The 21,653-nt window shown below is 37.7% G+C and overlaps 1 protein-coding gene across 1 annotated transcript in view; it reads left to right on the plus strand.

Moving 5' to 3' along the window:
- Nucleotides 1-4,538: 4,538 nt before the first annotated feature.
- PTEN (phosphatase and tensin homolog) overlaps nucleotides 4,539-21,653 on the plus strand; it is a 59,366-nt gene continuing 42,251 nt past the window's right edge. Inside the window, exons 1-2 of the mRNA XM_026719926.2 lie at nucleotides 4,539-6,056; nucleotides 18,293-18,377. Of these exons, the coding sequence (XP_026575711.1) occupies nucleotides 5,978-6,056; nucleotides 18,293-18,377 (164 nt within the window). The 5' untranslated portion in view covers nucleotides 4,539-5,977. The remainder of the gene's footprint in view (nucleotides 6,057-18,292; nucleotides 18,378-21,653) is intronic.

Genomic DNA, 21,653 nt, shown 5'->3' on the forward strand with positions numbered 1-21,653 from the left:
TCATACATGATTTTGATAGGAAATGGGGGAAAAAAATTTCCCTGTTGTACAAGCATCAGAAAGCATAAGGACTGATCACTGGAGAGTAGTTTGGTGAAATTTGGCATAGAACTGAAAATACAAGCTTCCTATGGCTAAAATCAATAACATTTAATGTATCACTTGCCTTCTCTGGTTCATAATACCAACATGGAGTATTGCTGAAAAGAATGTTCTGCTATCTTAAACCATTTTTCCTATTTAGAAAATGTTTATGGACAGAAATATATGAGCAGAGCTTGTTAGCCTATATACCCTTATCTATTCCTTCTAGTTTAAAGTGTTTGTAAAAACAAATAGTGTGTATGTATATCTAAGGTAAAACCTCCTTAGATAACAAAATGTAGCACTTTTCTCCCTTTTTCAATACCTCCCACTCTTGCTCAATTCAAGGTATACAGTTCATGTGTCTCTAGAGTCTTCTTGACAAGAAATAACCTTGAAAATGCAAAAGCATTTTAAATTAAAAGCAGGTACAAATTAGCTCAATAAACCAGCAAGTGCACAATTCTCACAAGAAATTTTTGAAGATAAAGAGAATGTTGGAAAACAATGGAAACGAAACCATACCAATCCATCCCTAGAGACAACTAAATTGCCTTATAAAAACAACAAGTACGTGGGCATAAAACGGTTTCTAAAAAGCAGGGAGAATGAGCCTTCTCCGTCCATTAATATAGGTGATAGAGCAATTTCACGTAATGCACTCAGGGATATAGCAATAGGAACTGAATTTCTTTTTCCTTTTACATGATGTACATCTATCTGTAAGATTTATATTTTACTTTTCCTTCAAGGGCTCAAGGCAGCAAATATAGCATTGTCTCCAATTTTTCTTTCTAACCTCTTTCCTGTGTGAGAGATTTTGCTGATAGTGAATGGACCAAAGGCACCCACTGGATTTCAATGGACTGGAAGGATGGATTTAAATCTAAATCTCCCGAGGGCAGATCCAATACCAGAACCACTATCTCACATGGTCTCTCTTTTGATATACATATTTTAATGCAACTTGCTGAAACTTAAGATCATGGGTTTCTTTTAAAAATAGCTCCAGATTTTTATTTGGAAACCCTTGAAGTCGGCCTAAGAGATAAATCTAATATTGTTGCAGAAGCAATTTATGCCTATGGTATTTGTGTCAACTTTAACTTGATTTACGATTTTAATGCAATAATACAGACCAGTTGCCTTAGGTTTAGAATAAGTATACATTGCCAGAGCATATTGTTGGTATATTATGTACTCTCATCACATCAGATAGACTGCAAAAAAAAAGAAAAAGTGGGTGTTTCATTGACCAGACTGACACCATATTACATAATCACAGCCTTCTTAATCATTGCCTCCTCCCACAATTCCAATGAAAATTCTTCCACAAAGTATCAGTTAATCTTGAGGTGGAGAGTGGGCAGCCTATTATTACATCAGTAAATCTCTTTATATTTGTTTTTACTGTTTGAAAAATGCTAGGTGAGGCTGCTAATTATCTATTGAAAATAAAACCTGTTTGGAGCATCTAGTAAATAGACTCATTCTACTAATTTTATTCACAATTCTTTAGGAAAATTTCTCATGCTAATTTCTTTTGGAGTCCACAGGTTGACAGGTTGTATACATTTTAACTGTTTTGTTGAATAAGTCATACTTGGCTAAGTCTACAAACCCTGCTAAACCATGTTGGCCTAAAATATAAGGCAAAACTAATGAAAAACAACTCATCAGCAGGATTGTTAGCCCTACTGAAAGTGATTTAAGATTTAAAATGTAATAGCAATTATTGTAACAGAATGATTATATCAAGGTTTCCCATTTTTATTGTTTATTTTCTATAGTTTTTCCTTTATTATTTTTTAAGAATGCTTTTTGAACCTAGAAAGGATGAGGTTTGTGCTTTATTTTAGAGAAAGGGTGTCAAACTGGATTTCTTCGAGGGTCGGATCAGCATTGTAGTTTTGCACAGGCTGGCGGGGGGGGATGGGTAGAAGACAGGACGGACACCTCCTGTAGCACCCTGTGGACCAAAATGGGGTACATAACTAAATCTCAGAGAGCACCAAGGACTCCACCATTCAATCCTGAGCTGCAAGGGATGAACTGTCTTTCCTTAGTTAAATAAAATCAGATGGGTACTAGGAGCTGTTGCCAAGCATCAGCCACCCTGGGATGCCATGTGGAGATCAAAATTGTAATCAATGTCTGTGTGGCTTCTGTCACGTGATGTCAGACTGAAGTTTGCTTGATTTGCCTTAAAGGGATTGATATTTTAAGCAGTTTTCTGCCCTGGGGTTTCTAACTGTGGCTTATAGTGCATATGCTAAATGTAGATACTGCAATTTATTAAACTTTAGTTGAGTGAAACCACAGCTTAGCGCTGTGTGAACTCAATCTGTTACAATTAGAAAGGGAAATGAAAAACAGTACATTTTCTCTGGGGTTTCAATGGTCTTTGCTCCAAACTCCACCCCCCCACCCCTTAAAGTTAAAGGGAGAAGTGTGGTGTAGGAAGTGAAGCTAAATGAAACTCACCCAAGTAATTATACATCGTGTAAAGAGGCTTTGCAACATTTGATGCTAGAACTAGATTGTCATCAGGGGACTATGGCATAAGGGAACTGAATTCTTTTGTCGCTCTTCATTCTACATCAACTGAAAAGAAAAAAAAAACCCAAACCCGGAACTGATTACCGTTTGTTGAAAAAGGAGAAAAGTGGGCCATCCCTTTTCCCTATTACGTGAATGATTCAGCCGCCCTGTCCCTGCATACTGGCAACTTAAAAAGCTGACGCAAATCATGGAAGCCAGAAGAACTCAAAATTATGTGCCATGCCTTTTTGGAGAATGATACCAAGAATAACGAACTAGCCAGCTGCAGGTTGGTCAAACCCAGCTCGTGGAAGATAGCTCTCAAAGCCAACGAAAGTCTATTTGAGTACCCAGGCCTAGCGAAATATAGGTGGCCCTTGACTTACAACAGTTCATTTAGTGATTAAAGTTACATCCACTGAAAAAAGTGATTTATGACCATTTTTTCACACGACCATTGCAGCATTCCCCCATGGTCACATGATCAAAATCCAGACGCTTGGCCACTGACTCACATTTATGGCGGTTGCAGTGTCCATGGGGGGGGAATCACGTGACCCCCTTTCATGACCCTTCCTATAAGCAAAGTCAACAGGGAGAAGCCAGTTTCACTTCACAATGAAGTAACACTTCACCCGGCTGCAATTCACTTAACAGCTGTAGCAAGAAAAGCCACCCAATGGGGCCAAGCTCACGTATAACAAACGTCTGGATTAGCATCCAGAAGAGGGGGAGTTTCCATCGCGGTCGTACGTCGAGGCTCAGCCGTCCTGCGATTTGAGCGGCCGTCGGGAAGCGCGCCTTCCTCTCCTGAGCCAATAGAGGGCGCAGTGGCGCCAGGCCACACGTCGCGCCTCGGCTTTTTCCGCAACCTTCGGCGTCTCTTCTCGAGGGCTCGAGCGGCGGTGGAAGAACGCGGCGCCCGCTTCTCATTCGCCTTTTGCGTGTCGCAGCCGGGTTCCTGCCGAGATTTCAGTTCCGAGCTGGAGGGGATGGCGCTTGCCCAACGGCAGGTTCGGGGAGGGTCTTGAGCACCGGGTGACATCAGCGCAACCGAGCATACACAAAAGCGATGGAGGCTCCCCCCGTAACGCAACTTTGCAGGCTCGGTGCAATCCGGCGCCGCTGCAGAGAGCGAAGCCCCCAACCCCACCTTCTCGTTAAGGGGGGGTGTCTCTCTTCTCTCCCGCCCCTCCCCCTTCAAAAAGGCTCCTCGGAGGCGGCTTTGCAGCCACCCAGGTCTCGTCATCCATTCTAAGAGTGGCCTCTACACCCCCCCACCCAGCACGCCCGCAGGAATGACGCTTGCGGTCACCCTCTGCGGATGTTTTACACATACATTACACACAAACTCGTTTTGCTCGGTATCGTTTGCAAGGCTGCACCTGCTGGCTTCTACAAAATCCGTTGCTTTTTTTCTCCGCCTCAAAAGATTAAAAAGCTGACCAGACATTTTGCTTTTTTTTTTAGTTATCCGGCAACCATATTTGTAAAAAGAAAAAAAAAAGGGGGGTGTAAGAGTTCAGACTCTTTTGACAAGGGCCTACAATTTCATGAAGCAACATCCATCCAAGGGATGCAACGGTGGGCACAAATTCAATCTCGGCGTGCGGGGGGGGGAGTGGGGAACAGTCTCGTCATCTTTTCAACTTTCTCTCTTTCTCACACACGAAAAGAGCCTGGGAGGACGAGAGCGCGAGGCGGGAGAAGGAACGGAGGAAGGCCCGAAAGGCCGCTCGGAAAACGGGAAAAAGGGGGGGGGGAAGGGAAGCGATTTCTTCTCTTCCCCCCCCCGCTCCTCCCCGCTTTCGCCCAGCGCGCGTCACGTGACTCCCACAGGGAATTAGCCCGTCACGTCGATGAGGCAATCGCTTGCCGTATCCCTCCGCCACTCAGAACGTGCGCACGCTCCTCCCCTTTCTTCCCACTCAACCCTCCCTCCCCCCGCCCCAAACCCCGTTCCACCTCCGCGCCTCTTTAATCCCAATTCGGGCCTTGGCCTTTTCCCCGAAGAACGAGTCGGGCGCTTCCCGTGCAGGGTTTGGCAAAGAAGGAGGGACAGAAGAGAGAAGGGAGACGTCCGGCAAAAGCAGCGAATCGGCCGGCGCGGCAGCCGAAGAGGCGGTGATGTGGCGGTGCGGGACTACTTTTTTCGTCAGCGGCGGCGGAAGGAGCTAGGAAGGGTGGAGTGGCTGGACGCCTCCTCCTCCTCCTCCTCCTCCTCCTCCGCCTGGGCCGTCTGTCTATCTGTCTGTCTCTCCCCTCCTTTCGGTGCTGGGCTCCCTCTCCTCCCTCCCTCCTCCTCTCTCCTGCTTCCCTTCTCGCTTCGGAAGCTGCAGCCATGATGGTAGTTTGAAGCTCCTCGAGCGGTTGGCGCTGGGAGACTCGGAGCCGCAGCCCCAACGGGAAGCGAGCGCTTAAGCGCGGGTGAAGCGCGCGCTGGCAAGGCAGCCGGGCGACCGACCGACCGACCGGCGAGGCTGCCCCCCGAACCCCTCAGCGGATCGCGGATAACCGAACCACCGGCGGACGGAGCAACATGACCCGCGGCGACTGCCGCCAGCCTCGAGCTCTCCTCAGGACCTGAGTTCGGCGGCGGCGGCGGCCTTGGTCCTGCGCGGCCGCCGCGCCGCTACCACCAACGCCGCCGCCACCTGAGGCCCAGCCGTCTTCCCCGCGCTTTCTCCGAGGGGAGCCCGCCGGCCCGTCGCGTCGAGCCATAGAGTCCCAGCCCCGAGCCGGCCGCCTCCCCTTGAATCCGAGGGAGCCCGCCCGCCCGCACCCCCAGTTCGCGCGGGGTGCGGAGCGGGCCGGGGGAGGGGGGCTGCCAGTCGCGGAACTGCTGTCACCGCTGCAGCTGGAGCGCCGCTGCCTGACTGAGGGGGGAAAGGAACGGCCCGAAGGCGGCGGCGGCGGCGGCGGCGGCGGCGCTTCCTCTTTCTCGTCCCAAAGCCGCAGAAGCGCTATAGGGAGTCGGGGCCGCGTTTCTTCCTCCCCGCCGCCGCCGCCGCCCCCGCCGCTGCTCTCGGGATCTTGCTTGCCGCGGGGAGCAGCGCCAGTGGCGGAGCCTGCAGGAGGACCTTCTTCCTCGCACCCGCTTTCCGTCGGGGCCGCTGCTGCGGGGCCTTCCCGGGAGTCGCCGCTGGATCGATCGGGGGCAGGCCCTGTCCACGGTGCCGGCCTCCCCGCGCCGCCCTTGCCCGGCAGCCGCTTGGTTAGCAGCCGTCGGTCGTACCGGCGGCGGGGACTGTTCGGGGAGCAGCCTCCCCCGCCGAGGCTTCGAGCCATCTGCGCCCTGCAGCCGCCGCCGTGCCTCTCCGCGCTGTTCCTGAGCGGCTCCCGGCTCCCAGACATGACCGCCATCATCAAAGAAATCGTCAGCAGGAACAAAAGGCGATACCAGGAGGATGGCTTCGATTTAGATCTGACTTGTATCCCTTGTATTTTGGAGGCCGAGGACGGTCCCTGTTAAGAGGGGTCCCCCCCTTTCTCGCTAATGCACCCCGATTCTCCCAGGAGGCCTAGTGTCGCTGTATCTTGTGCTTCCCGCCCCTTTCCCCATTAGGTGCCATTTTTTTTTTTTAGAAAAATGGCTGTGATTTCTGGCTTCTCCCTCCCTTTCTTCTCGTGCAGAAGCAAGAATCTGGCAGACGTGGGCCTAGGCCCGGCATTAAAGGTAGAGATGAAATGGAAATGAGTCGTGCCCATATAGCTGTTGCATCAGAAACTTGAAGGTGATATTCGGTATGCTCCTTGGAAGTAGTAGTAGGTCTTGTGATCTGGAATAGTTATGTGGATTATGGCAGTTACTTGTATTAAAGTTGCTAAGTTCATAGTGACAAAGAGTTGAGTAGTCCCATTGCATTCGTTCTGGAAAAAGTTAATGTAGAAAGGTTCTGTGTGTATCACATCAGAGTTAGTGGATTTGGAAAGTTGGCTGTGGATGAAAAATCTAATGGTGTTTTAGTGTAGCAATAGCACTTAAACTTACATGCTGCTTCACTATAGCCCTCTCAAGCTGTTTACAGAATGAGCATATTGCCCCCAACAATCTGGGTCGGATGGATGGAAGGCTTAGTCAACCTTGAGCCAGTGTACTTATGTTTGGTTAGAAAGCAGGCTCAATCATGGATTGTAAATGGTGGTGAATATGTCACAAAAGATTGTTGTAAATATTAAAGCTAGTATTCACATTTTTATATGATTGTGTAGTTAGTACTTATATGAATAGTACTTATATGAATGTAAGTACTTGATATTCTTCAGATAAGATTTTGAAAAATTGCTATTTTACCTAACTAACCTATCTGCAAAGGTGGTTTTGCTTAAGAAAGTGCTTCTAAATATATACTGTGGACTACAATATTTGTGCATTCAAAGACATTAAGAATCAATCATACACAACATTCAGGCTTTGAATTTCTTAATGTAGTACAATTTTGATGACTATAGAAGAAATTACTTTTCACTTAAATAGTTTCTGGGAGGTGTGGCCAATGCGCAATGGATATTGGTTCTTGGTGTCAATTCATATTATTTTAATTATAAAGAGATGATTGTTATTTAAGTATTTGTATTTTTAATAGTAGAAGCTACAGCTCCAGAATTAGGAAGTTGGTCATTTGCATACTCCATCCAATAATTTTGAGTTATGACTGTAAATGTTAAAGCATAGAGATGGCTCTTTTAAAGCACAGAGATTCTGAAAGACAAGTTTTATCTTTCTGCAGAAATAGCTTTAGTAGGAGTATTAGTTGATGGTATCTTGTATAATAGCATAGAAATCTTTGGAAATATAGTACTATCTTAATTGGGAGGTAAGGCGCCTTTTTGATTTAGCAGTGTTTCATTAATGCAACTTCAGATAGAACAAATTAAACGACATGGTTCTAGTTAGGTATATGAGTGCATATATTTTTATGTTGCCATCCATTATTTAATTGCAATTGTAGAATTATAGGAATCTTCCTCCATTTCAGTGAGTTCTTTGAGATATCAGTAATTGCTGAGTGTTCAAATTGTAGGCCCAAATTTCATTCTAATTTGTTTAACTCCTTACTGTTTGCTTCTCTTTGTAAGTTAGGGGTACTACAATTAAAATACATATATGTATAAACGTGTTTATTTAAGAAAACAAAACTTCATATAATTTAAAATACATGCTGATTGATTGTATATTATAGTACATGACAGCATAATCATCTCTATTAAGAAATAAGTTCATTTGTTTGAAGTTTCTGTATTCGAAATTTAGAAAGCTGCCTTATACTGAGTCATTTCATTGATTGATGTAGCTCAGCCAATTGATAGATGTCAATTAATGTTAGTTGTGAGATTTAGGTAGAGGTTTTCAGTGGCCTAGCTGGAGATACTAGGGACTGAAGTTACAGCACATTGCATCCCTAGTGTGCTGTCACTAAGGTATGTTCAAATAAGCATGCCCAGATTTCTGCTGGAAAAAAAAGGAAGAATTCTTTCTGTACATAAACTTGATGAAAATATTCTTGCTAATAACATTAATTGATACATAAATGTGCTGTATTTCCCATTGTTCCTTTTATTTTCTGTATTAGAATACTGCAAATCATGTTAGGCTAGCAAAAAGCCTTTCACATAGTCGTTCAACAATTATGGATTTGAGGTCGTAGTATATTTGATAGTTTTTTTTATTGTCTTTTGGCTATAGCCCTTTCATTATTTTCTTCCTGGAATTAGGGTTGAGTTTCTCTTGAAACAGTTTTGTATTTCTTATGATTGGATGAAACAATAAATGATATATTAATATTAAGATAAAGAGTTAAAATCAAGTCACATTCCATGTTAAGTGCAGTACCATGTCATTTAGTAATTAGAGAGCAAGTCCTGTAAAATTTGGACAAACTCATTTGAAAGTAAACATGCTTTAGAATTCAACTGAAAACCTCCATTTAAGTAGAATTTAGTTGTATCTAATTTAGATATTTATTTGTTTCCAGCATAATGAAATTGTCCTGAATGGTTGAGAAAAGTTTTTGTAAATTTTAAGTTATCGTAGTTAGCAGTGGTTTATGAGTATGGATATGGATATGTACATGTCCATATAAATAAGAGATTAAGATTTTAAATTAGTATATTTTTAAATGACCCATATATTACTGGTAGGAAAACTGATTTATTGTAAGAACAGTACTTCTGTGTAATAATATTTATAGTGTATTTGTGATTGTAATTAAGCCAGTTAGGCTAAATGAAAAAAGATTTCTAACTCAATGAATATTAGTTCTGAGAAGTGAGAAGTAATTTTCATTTTTAGTTCATTTTTACTGCAGCTCCTACAAACTTTGTTGATTAGTCATGTTGAATAGGCTAAAAATTTTAATCAAAAACCTCATTAGGCCATCTGATGATATAAACCATGATGTGTGAATAAAAGCGAAAGCACACATCGTCATATAAGATATGTGAGTGTTTTTAACATGTAACTTTTCAAGGAAATTATGCATAGATTTATATTTTACTAATATTTTGTTAATTCATACTTTGTGTGGAATATCATGCAATTTAGCATGCATTCTGGGATAGATTAATCTTTCCATTCATGAAATAATTGGATTCTTAGTTCCCTAAATACTGTAAAACACTATCCTATTAAGGTAAAAAAAATGGTTTTGTATTTAAAAATTGCAATTGGAACATGCACAATAAAGTTGGGGAAACTAAACATTAAGTTAAAAATTAACGCACTTGCTTATGTACACAGTCCACAGTTAAATTATAGCGTCGTCCAATTTGAACAGTAAAAGTTGCAGTATAAGCAAGTAGCCAGATGTTGTGTTTATTAAGAGTAAGGTATGAATTAATTGCAGTATAAAAGAGGGTGAAATTGGCCTCTTCTCTCAGATAATTATGAATGTGTATATAAATTGTTGAATGTGAAGCATGGGATGACCTATTTATACCTATGATAGCATTCCCTAAAGTCTGTATGGCCTTGTGTTGTACCAGGGGCTCCTTAACATTTTGAGCAGAGTCAAGTCTTTTTTTCTAACTGGAAATATGAGTGCTTGTATTTGCAGAAGTGTGGGTGAATGTGTATCCTGATTGCTTATATATTTATTTTTATAAGTATAAATGAGTTTGCTCCCATATGGTGTATAGATGAAAATACAGATAAGTAGGGTTAATTTTGTTTAGAATAAAAAGTAAAGTCTCACTTAAATTACCAGTAAATTTAGTTCCTAAGGACCTAGGGACACATCTATATAGTATTCCTTACAACAACAAACACGATTTGTCATTGTTTTATAATCTACAATGCAATATATTTTCAAAAAAGTAAATGTGTAATTCTGGTGGGCAATGCTATCATTGTTTGGGTTATGTGCTGGTTGAGGCTTCGGTGAGCAGAGCAACAATATTACAAACACTAGGGAGGAGTTGTGCTTATAGTTCATGTGTTTTCTGCCCTCAGTGTGGCAAGAAAATATCAACAATTTTTGACAATTGTATGTTGAAATTTGATGCATGAATAGGGGAGTGCTTGGTATCTGCTGCTTAATATATGTGACAGCTCATATTGATGCATTGATTTCTTGATTGTTAATTGTGGGCATTGTGGTTCAGAAACATTCCAAGATAGAAATAGACTTTTCACTGGAAATGAAATATTATAATGCCAATCTTCAGTTCTGTGTGGAAAAAATCCAATAGTGTATATTTGCTTGTGGGTGTGTATTATATTAGTACATATGCTAGCGTTCTATTCCGTAGAAGCTTCTTTGGTGTCTAAATATTTAGACTAGCTTTCTCCATAGTACCTGAAATAAAATAAATTCTCTGTAAATATAAATATAGTATGCTAAAAGTAAAATATTATATATGGGGTGACACTTGAATTGACATCGTTTCAAAAATTAATGATATGGAAGTTGTTCTAGACATTCAGGGTTTTAGCCGCTTATTCCATCTACCTGAATTGGTTGCAATAAGATGAACATCATTCAATGATGCATTGATTTCAGAATTGTGGTCAAGTTTGATTAGAGATACGGCAATGCTTGTTTTTGAGTTCTGTCCCAGCTTTCTGAAGGCTTGGGGAATCTTCCACATGGTTGTCCTTCCAACTGCTGGATAAGGAAATTACTCACACCCCTTCTTTTAACAAGAAGTCTCTGCTAAATCCCAATTCACGCAAATAATGAAACTTTCCTGTTTGCAGGGGTACAATTATATCTGTCCATGTAAGGAGACAAATTTGACAGAAGTGTGTTCTCTTCAGCACATTTTGGGGTACAATGGGAGGAAAGGGAAATTACATTACACAGGCAGATTTCCACAGCTATAATCTCAAGCCAAACCCATTGTTATCTGTATTTTATAAAACAAATATATAGAAGGGCATAAATTATAATTAATTTAAAATAACATATTCAACAAATATGATATAAGCATTCTTAGACTTTGTTCCTGCTGACTATGGAATACTAAATGGTTACTGTACCTTTACTTCATGTGTTCCTTCAGCAAAGATGCTAATGAGAGGTGATTTGTTTCTTCTTTGTTTTCTCTTGTCCTGCTACCAAATTTGCTTCCCCTTTTAAAGTAAGAAATACAGTGCCATTTTAACTATAATTTTCCAGCTGGAAGCTTCTTAATTCTGTTGTAAAATCAATGTTGCTGCTGATTTTATGGTCAGCAACACTGGTCATAAGTTTCTTTGAAAGTTGAATCTTCATTGACACAGTTCCTACAGAGGAATACTATAGTTCTGTATTCCTAATATGCTATTGCAATATTTGATTTATTTACTAGTTAATTTGCTGCTCATTCCAATAGAGACACAGCTTGCCAGTCAATCAAACACAATAACAATAAAACTATAATAAACAATAGCAAACAAATAGTACCCCAAGGAGCAGCCACAAGCATTCAGACCCAAAGAAGAGTTCCCCTCATTTCATCATTCTGTGAAGGCCATCTACTCATACCTTATAGTGTTTTATTCATATAAATCATTGGGTTTTAATAACTACTTTATAGCCATTTGACTAAGAATGAATCAGGTTGTAATCTCAGGTCACATATTTTTCTATAAAAACTCTTCTCCCACCCCCTTCCCATTACATTTCTGGATTTGTATGGAAAACACACTACCTTAGTATATAAAAAATTATTTTCACATTTTCTTTTCATCTGGTGCCGAAAATGCTTGCATGTTAATGTGTCAGCACCTTTGTGCAGGGTTATATTGGTTTGTTAAGAACTTTATTTCTATTAATCTTGGAATAAAAAATGGATAGCTAATTTCTAGAAATGTAAATCTGATTTGACTCAAATCAGTGGAATTGGCAGAATGGGATAAATTCAACAAGATGTTCGCTATTCTGGAGATATGCCTGAATTTAGCTGTGTATAATTCTGGGCCTTAGGATTGAGTACATTTTAACTGGCTTCTGCAGAATGTGAAAAGCAGTGTAGCAGAATTTCTTTTTCTCCATTTATGTAAAACCCTCTTGTGATCAGAGATGAGAGTGATAGATTTCAGTGAATGAAAGGTGTGCTGTTACATTGGAGTGATTTAGAAGTCAAGCAGTTTTGATTACAGAAGTTTAATTGGGGAGACTCTAGAAATCTCAAGGGTTAAGAGAGTTTAAACACTTCTAAACAGGCATTCTATATGTTTGTGTCTTACCACATTTTTATCCTGGGGAGTTTTATCCTGGGGTATCAACTTTATGCTGTGACTTTTAATTCGGAAACTTTATGAACCCTTTTGATTGTTTTCACAACAAGGGATATCGGAAGAATAGACACTGGAGAAAAAAGGAAGCTCATGCCTTATGTTTTCACTACAATTCTTGAGGAAATCAGCTTTAGTATCTTCCGAAATGGATTGCATTACTTATAAACAAGCCATCCATTTTCAAAAATATTTCAATCCATGTGAAATTTAGAATGGATGACCCTTCACATACTATTGTTACAAATTTTAGTGCATACTGTCCAACAGCAGAAGTTAAATACATATATTAAAAAAAGCTTTTAAAGAGTATTGCCTGAGAACCCAATATAATTTTTATGCAGCATAACTTGCTTCATTTGCTCATAAACTTATATGTATATTTCATTACATTCTGTTGAAAAAAGAGAATATATTTAGGTTATTTCCATGCTAGATTGTGTTTATGTTTTTCCAAAATCTGTCTTTGCACCAAGCAAGAGCACACTATCTCCAGAATGTTCTTGGTTTTCAAAGCTATGAATTCAGACGGATGCTGTGGAGATGCAGATTCCAATTTCCATTCAACCACAGAACTTGTTGGGTTACTTTAGGGTAGTTGTTATTCTTGGCACATGATTACAGTTTTGAAATTAAAATGAGAGTCTTGTGCATGTAATTCAACTTTTATTTCTTTTATTGTATCCCACTTTTATTATTAGAAAAAACTGAAGCCTGCAAACATATTCCCCCAACACATCTTCCTTCTCCTATTTTTCCCACAGCAGCAACCCTGAGTGACCCAAAGCCAACCAGCACGCTTTCAGGGCTAGGTGGGATTTGCACTCACGGTCTCCTGCTTTCTAGCCTGATGCCTTAACCATTAGTCCAAACTGACCAAACTTATAATAATATAAAAATTATATCAGGGATTGACAACTTTAGGTGATGAGACATATTTTGCTTGCATGTGTGCTTTTGTATGTATGCTGAAAGTGCAACTGAGTGAGTACACAAAATGGAAGAGGTTGTGTTGCATATATATAGTTGAAATTTTTATTTTGCTCCTCCCTTGGCTGACGAGTAGAGGTGTTTTTTTAAAAAGTGTCAAGCCTGGTAAAATGTATACATTTTTTTTATTTCCACCTCAGAATGGAAAGAAATTATCACATATCAAGTACTGAAATAATGACTTAAGACCATTTTTCACACAACTGTTGCAGCATTCCCATGGTCATGTGACTTACATTCTGACAAGCAAAGTCAACGGGAAAGCCAAATTCACTTAATCCACCGTGTTACCAACTTTAACAACTGCAGTGATTCACTTAACAAATCTGGCAAGAAAAGTCATAAAACGAGGCAAAATTCAATTAACAAATTTCTCACCATAGTAACATAAATTTTGGGGTCAGTTGTGATTGTGAGTTGAGGACTACCTGTAGTCAGGTTTCAATTTCCCACCAGCTTTGATGGAAGTGAACATACAAAGGATTTTGCTGAAATTGTAATTCCAAAATATTCCTGATTTCTAAATCAGCAATATTTGTCCAGTTTCTGTGCTTTGTTTTATGCTGAAAATACTGTTAAGCTAATCCAAAATGCGAATGTGGCGATATATAATTTACATCCATACATTTTCAGTCTCCCTAATCTAGCAAGCTTTTTTTCCTCTAATTTTGAGTCTAAATCTGTTTCCCTTTGTTGAAAGCATTTTCCAATGTTATCATTCTGAATATGCTGAATATATTTGGCTCATAAAATATTTTGTTGTGATAAAATTTCAGTCTTCCTTTTTGATGAGTGTCCACTGACTTAGATAAGACAAATTTAAGAAGGAGAAATTTGTCAGCACTGAATAACTATGATTACTAAATGGAACTTCTATGATTGCTAACAGCTGGTAATCAGGAAAAAGGCTGTTAGCCTGCAAGCAGGGCATGAAGGTTTCTGGAAGCATCTGTTTGGCCATGTTAGAAACAAGATGTTGAACTAGATGTCTCTTTGTTCTCATGTAACTGAGCTGCTTCTATGTTGTGAACGTTTTCCATCTAAATTCTTATATTCGGAAACAAAAAATAGATTTTTATCAATATTGAATGCAAAGGTACAAAATGGTTTTAAACCTTTTCAGATAGTACTAAATATTTTGAACAGTGTTCCACTTAGTGTAATTTCTGAGGGCATTGGTCCTTTGTGACAGCATGTTCATTACATAATTCAACTTTTATTTAATTTTACTGCTACATTTTCCATAGAAGTGCAGCTGGTTACATTTCTAAGAAAAACTCTAATACACCCAATTGTCCACTTAAATACAATTCGCATAGTCTTCATTTTGGAAGAGTTTTGCCTTTGTTTATTGTATTGTCATATTCTACAGCCAAAATCACAGCTAACAATTTTAAGGATTTGTAATGCATTGCTAAATATCCCTTTTGGATTCATGTTTTCTTTTTAAAAAATTGCAGTTGAGTCTTATGGTATCATGCTGAAGACTAAGTAGAAGATTTTGCAGAATTACTCTATGTAAAAAATAGGACATCTTCCTTATTGAGTCACTGTAGAGAAAAGGAGAAACATGTTGCCACAATTTATTAGAAACTATAGATTGGTGGTCCTTGACTTACACTCATTCATTTAATTACTGTTTACAGTAGTAAAGTTGGAGTAGTGCTGAAAAGATGACATAGCCAACTCTTGTGCTTACAACTATTGCAATATCCCCATGGTCATGTGATTAACCTTCAAGCTCTTGGCAACCAGCATGTGTATCTATGATGGTTGCAGAGACTGAGGGTCACAACATCGCCATTTCAACTTTCCCAGGGGCTTCCAATAAGTAAAGTTAGTAGGAGAAGACAGATTTGTTTAGTGACCACATGATTTGCTTAATGACCACAGCCAAAAGGTCATAAATTCAGGTACAACTAACTTAACACTTAGCAACAGGCGTTTTGGTCCCAATTATGGTCGAAAATTGAGGACTAACTATATTGTTTTAGATAAAGTAATCATGCTTTTTTAGTTCTTCTCCAATGTGCTGAGCAGAGAATCCAAAAAATGGGTTAACTCCACCTTTCTGCCCAGAGACTGTCCTTTTAAACTTTGTAGCCCTGCCTCTCTTGACTGTGTCCCAGTTTTAACTCAGTGTTAGCTCCAGAGAGACGCGTTTAACAAGAACTCAGAGGAAAAAAAAGGGCAGAGTTAAATTCTTTGGATTCTCACGGAGGCAGGAAGATGGGATTTTAATGTGGATTGCTTCTCGTATTTTTTTTTCTTTTTAAAAAAACGTTAGCTGTTTGGCACAGGAATGGCCAAAACAAATCAGCTTTTTTTTTTTTTGCCAATGTCCCAATTATGGTAGAAAATTGAGGACTAACTATATTGTTTTAGATCAAGTAATTATGCTTTTTTAGTTCTCTTGATTAACATGTATTTATCTTATGGTGTACATAGAGTTAGCCAGCCATACAAATCTAATAAATAATCCAATAAATGGCTAAGCGTAAACGGTTCAAAAATATTTTAGCTTTTTTTCTTGCTTATTTCCTTTTCTCTCTCTTTTTTTTTCAATTCAAGCATTCTGTGTTTGAATATTTTAGGATTTTCAATTTTGCATGATTTGTCATATATGAGTGCTAATGGTTCTGAGAACCCAGCTAACACTGATGGAATCTATAGTGAACTCATTAAATCTGCTTTGATTTGAATATACTTCACCTATTTTGTTTTTGCCTTGACCATTGGTTATCATGACTTATGATGCTTTCTCACTCTTATCATAGTTTTTAAATTGCTGTTTAAAAACCTGTTTATAACTTTTAATGTTCTTGGTTAATTGATGCAAGCTTACCTAGCTGAATTTTAGTTATTTGATTGTGTTTTTTTTTTCATCTATTATTAGACACTTGTGTTGCTAGCCAGAAATTTGTAGCACTTTTTCTTTTGGTTATTTTCCACTTGAAAGAAAATAGCATTGGGCAAATAAGAGAATTCTATATATTTATGTATGTATAATTTTACATACATTCTATGTATGTATAATTAAATTTATCTTTTTCTTTGTGTTTGTACCTAAATTTTAAAGGTAAGGATGGATGTTACAATTCTGTGTTAAAGCAAGTCTTCTACAACTTTCGTTTTTATGAATAGTACAAAATAATTAAAGAAAAAAATACCTTGTTCCTCATTCTTTATCCAGTTTACATGCTTTTTGGGGGAATCTGTAATCCAGGGCTGGCCTTAGGAAACAATAAATTTATACTGTGTGTGTGTGTGTGTGTGTGTGTGTGTGTGTGTGTGTAATTTTTTTCAGCAAAATTGGCCATAAATTGGTGACTTTTCATGGGTAATTAAGAGTAGTATTTTCTGTAGACTTCTTCCATTGTGTAATTCGAACAAAAGAGTTAAGGCACTTGAGAAATCTTCAGCCACAACATTTGAAGATTAAATAGTTTCCTTTTTCATTAATCCTTATTCAACGATATGATAGCAACATGGTCTCATTGGGCTATTTCCTCCTTTCAGAAAGGAGGCAAAAGCACAGCAACCATGGGAAAGAAAACCTGTGCTTTTCTACTTACATTTAAATTAAACAAATCTAGTAAGGTAAAAAACTTCAGTGAGAAAAAAAATAGGGTCAAGAGAAAAGATCCATTATTTTGTCCATGATGTGTTTCTTTTGCTTCACTGGGAGTCAGTGATGACAACTAAATGAATTATATGGAGAATACTTGTTCCTTGAAATCCTTTCACTGTTAACATATTTGGGTATATATACATATGTGGGTATATACATAATTTTGTATTTATTTAGTCATATTTATGTAGTGTGTATTGGATGTGGTGGCCGTTTGAGAGCTGTATGCAACGAAATTTCATTTTTAATGTATTCCAATTAATGTACAGGCAAAGTGACAATAAAGTTGTTCTATTCTTTCAACCTCTTGCCTGTTATCCTACCTTTATAATAATCATGATGTCTTCCTGTTATGGCAGTTGCTAGCTATCAAATATAGTATATTGTAATACAGACATGCCTCTACTTACAAACAGGTTACATTCTGAAAGGCTGTTTTGTTATATTAGTTTTCCAGTACTAAGTTGTGGTTTGTGGAAGTAGCTGCTATTTAATGGTTAGTTGGGCATAGTAGTTATCTCTGGTGATGTACATGGTTATGAATGTCTTACCTGGTTCCTAAGTTTAGACAAAGGTTATACTTGTGTATTCATGATGCAGTCATGATGCAATAATACTGTTTGACCTTAAGTACATATATTTAAACTAAGCACTAATGTACATAATGAACGCAATGATTTTATTAGATTCTTTGGAAAAGATTTTTTATAATTCTATATCATATTGCTGAAAGAGTGAAGTTACGTGGGAAGACAGTTTTTGTTAAATGTACTACTTGCTTAACAACTGTTTAAAGTTATGATGGGTTCCCCCAAAAGTTATGTATGATCTGTCCTCAAAGTTATGACTGTCATGCACACACATCATCCCTGTGATTCTATGGTCACATTTCAGGTGCTTGGCAGCTGGCTTGCATTTATGACCAGTTATAGTATTCTGTGGTTTCTGGCAAAAAATGTTCATTTGTAAGAATTAATTTGCTTAGTGATCATGTGGTTTGTTTGATGATTGTGGCGAAATTATTTTATAGATAGTTGTAAACTCAAGTCATGGTGACCCACTTAATGACTGCAACAAGTTATGACTAAAATTCTGGGCTCAATTGTGGTTGTTTAGTGAGGATTAGCTGTAATAGTCCCTTTAGTTGCTGTTTCTTTTAAGTTGGACAACTAATTAAGTGATAAGCCAGTTTTAAGGAAGCATTGCTTAGTGTAGCTGATCAATTTTTAAAAATTCAAATTATGTAATTGAATACGTGAAGTATTTACAACAATTAGTCTGCAATTTTGTAAAAATTTGTAAACATTTCCTTTAACATGAATATTCAGATATTTATCCAAATATCATTGCAATGGGTTTTCCGGCAGAACGACTTGAAGGAGTGTACAGAAACAATATTGATGACGTTGTAAGGTAAGAATGTATTTTCAATGTCTTGTCTCAATGACAAGCTTAATATTTTGTTGTTTGTCAGTATGTTTACCATTCTGAATTGAATGAATGAATGAAATTTAACTAGTGATGCCAGCATATAAGAATTGATAAGAGAATAAAAGTATTTTGAAAATTTGGATTCTGTTTTGCAAAAGTATTCAGTTGAGCCAAGAAAGTACTAAGCTTTGAATTTAATATATGTAAAATTTAATATATATATAAAAAAATATTCCCCCATCCATGCCTCTCAGTAATTGCATCACTATCTCATCCATTGAAGTCATTAATTCTTGTGGAAATGGCCTTTCAGCTGTCAAACAGTTAGCTTATTCCTGGCTAAACTAAAAATAAGTTTTAATAAACTTTCTACTTTTCAAACATCAACAGTAGAATTGTTCTTTCACATGATGATTTTGTAGAACTATATGGTATTGATCTCTCAGTAGGTTGAACGTGTTTGTTAGCCTGACTGCTTAGTTTGAAAATTTTTGCCTATGAAATTTATAATAGAGGAATTAAATATTCCAATTATTGCTTATTGAGTAGTACAATAAAAACTCCTATCAAATTTCAGTTATTTCTTACTGAAAGATAGTTTCCCCTCTGTTACTTTCACATTGGCTATAGTACTGAGTGCTGTTGGTCTCCTCTCCCCACCCCCCATGCATAATTGTTAACCCTCCATAATTCTAAAGCCTCCTTGGCTGCCCGAGGTTCAAAATCTGAAAAGGCCATTTCATAATATCTTCCCTTGGGATGTTATTGAAGCAGAGGAAGCTGTGGAAAAACTGGTAGATCACTGGGGAGATGATTATATGTGGAAGGCAGATCATTGTTACAAAAAATCTTACCATCCCACCTATGAGAATTGACCTGAAATTATTTTACTACCTTGCAAAAAGTTTGACAAAAGTTTCCATAAAAGCACAACGGCACAAAAGTGGTGAATGAATTTGGTTGCTTCAAATAATATTTTTCTCTTTTACTATCAGGATGTTAAGTGTAACAATCCCATTTTAATTTGTCACTATCTGTGAACATATTCCTCCAATACCAGGCCACAGATATAGTAAATACATTTTCTTTTTGAAAACTTTTCCTTTATTGTTGCTGCTTCCTTTGTTTATTTTTTAAAAAAATAATTTATTTTTAAACTGAGCTTAGAAAACTCATTTGAGTGTGAGAACGGAAACTTCTCCAAAACAATTTGATGTTTAATTTTTTTATAATACCATAACTGTTACTTAATGTTGCTATCATACAAGTTTTATCATCAATTAGAGTACATATGTATGGTGCAGGGTGGTAAAAATAGGATTATTTTAAAAGAGAAACAAAAATAAGTAGTACTTCGAGTTAAAACTGCCAAACAATAAAAGAATCTTTTGTTCCCTCAGACCTAGTATCTTCTTTATTGCATATGATTTATAGGACTGAATAGTTTTATATAGACACAGTTCTTTATGTCACAGTTATAATTTGGAGGCTGAGATCCTTGAACCGCATATTTAATTTAAAGCTTTCAGAGAGGTGAAGTGAAAACCCCCTCATAGTATTAAGGCTGTCACTTCCTCTAAAAAGCACAGCACAATTGTTTTGTAGCTTTTCAAGGTGCCTTTCCCCTCAAACTATGGGTCATGCCACAGTTTGGCATAAATATGTACTCAGCCTGGGATAGCTATAAAAACAACTGTTTTTATGGTAGATATGTCTACAATGATTCCTAAACTTCTCTAAACTTGCCTCAAGTATTATCGGTTCTAACTTGGAGAATAAACATGATCTCAATTCAGATGGCTTTTTAAATACTACATAAATCAATCTCTTACCATTTTTATCCTGCCTTAGTGTTCAGACTGATTACTTTTGTAGTAAAACTAGTACCCAGTGCAATTCCAGTTGTCTTATTTTAACTGTCTTCAAGAAGAAACTATGACAAAGTGATTATCTTTCTGTTGAGATCAGAAGTTTTTGCTTTCTTTATTAAATCCTCAAAAAATTTCCATGTGTTCACTAAGAGTTGACAGTAACTTAATGACATGTAATCATCAATTATTTAATAAAACAGATTAAAAAAGAGAAAACAAAAAAATTCAAAAGGAAAAAATAAAAATACTGTAATTACGAGACAAATTGCATTCATATTAAACGGATAACAACATTCCTTATACCCTATATAATATACATACATCATACATTGTATGCATATTTTGAAACAGGAAGCCTTGAAATCTTTGATATCTTTGATTTTTGGAGGTCCAACAGTTTATATTTGATTTAAATTTGAGAGTAAAAGTTTCACTCTGACTAGTTCCACTCATCATTAATAGTATCATTATAATAGTAATGATAAAATGTTTTCTTGTACAAAGAAACTCAATCTGCTCCATGTGCAGAATCAATCAATACTATTTCTGGTAGGAAATGTTACAGAGAATGGAAGAATTTTGGTATTTTAGTTGCATCCAGTTGCATTCAGAGATTTAAAAAAGGATAAAACAATTCTTTAAAAAGCAAAACTGAAGAATAGGGTGCCTTTCTTCCAAAGACCTGATTCGTCTTATTAATTGAAATACTTTAAAAATAGGTATTAGAGCAAACAAAAGAATCTTGAAATAAGTACTTTAATGTTGGAACTGTTAAACAGTGGTTACATTTGTGGTTTTGACTTACTGGCTTTCTGTTGATTCATTTTCTCATCCAGAAACTTGACAATGAAGCTTAATAGACTATGAAGAGGGTAGTAAGTTGTCAAAGGAACAAGAATCAGTTATGATTTGAGAATTGTTCTGTGCAAATACATTTCATGGATAGATCAAATCTGGAGGTATTTCAGTTGCATGAATACTTGAAAAAAGAAACTTCAGTATATTGTCAGAAATGGTGTAGCTCCCCTGCTTGGGCGGCAGGGTTGGACTAGATGACCTACAAGGTCCCTTCCAACTCTGTTAATCTATATCTATATATTACTACTTCTCAGATTATATATACTGATTAGTTTAATTTGTATATACCCAAAGTGAATAAAACTTTTATTACACTGTAATGCAATTTTTAACCAAGTTAGATTTTAAAAGTAATCTGTTTAACGACAAATATATTAACTAAATACAAATCTAAAATATTTTACAATTCAGCTTGATATTACTACAATATATATTTGTTAAAACGTGCTTTTAAAAGAATCATGGTTAACTTGCTATGATAGTAAATTATTCAGAAAAAAGGACTTTAAAAATATTAATGATCATATAT

This window comes from Pseudonaja textilis, chromosome 4, assembly GCF_049901715.1.
Source record: "Pseudonaja textilis isolate UNSWEBS1 chromosome 4, rPseTex1.2, whole genome shotgun sequence".
In the NCBI taxonomy this organism is placed as follows: Eukaryota; Metazoa; Chordata; class Lepidosauria; order Squamata; family Elapidae; genus Pseudonaja; species Pseudonaja textilis.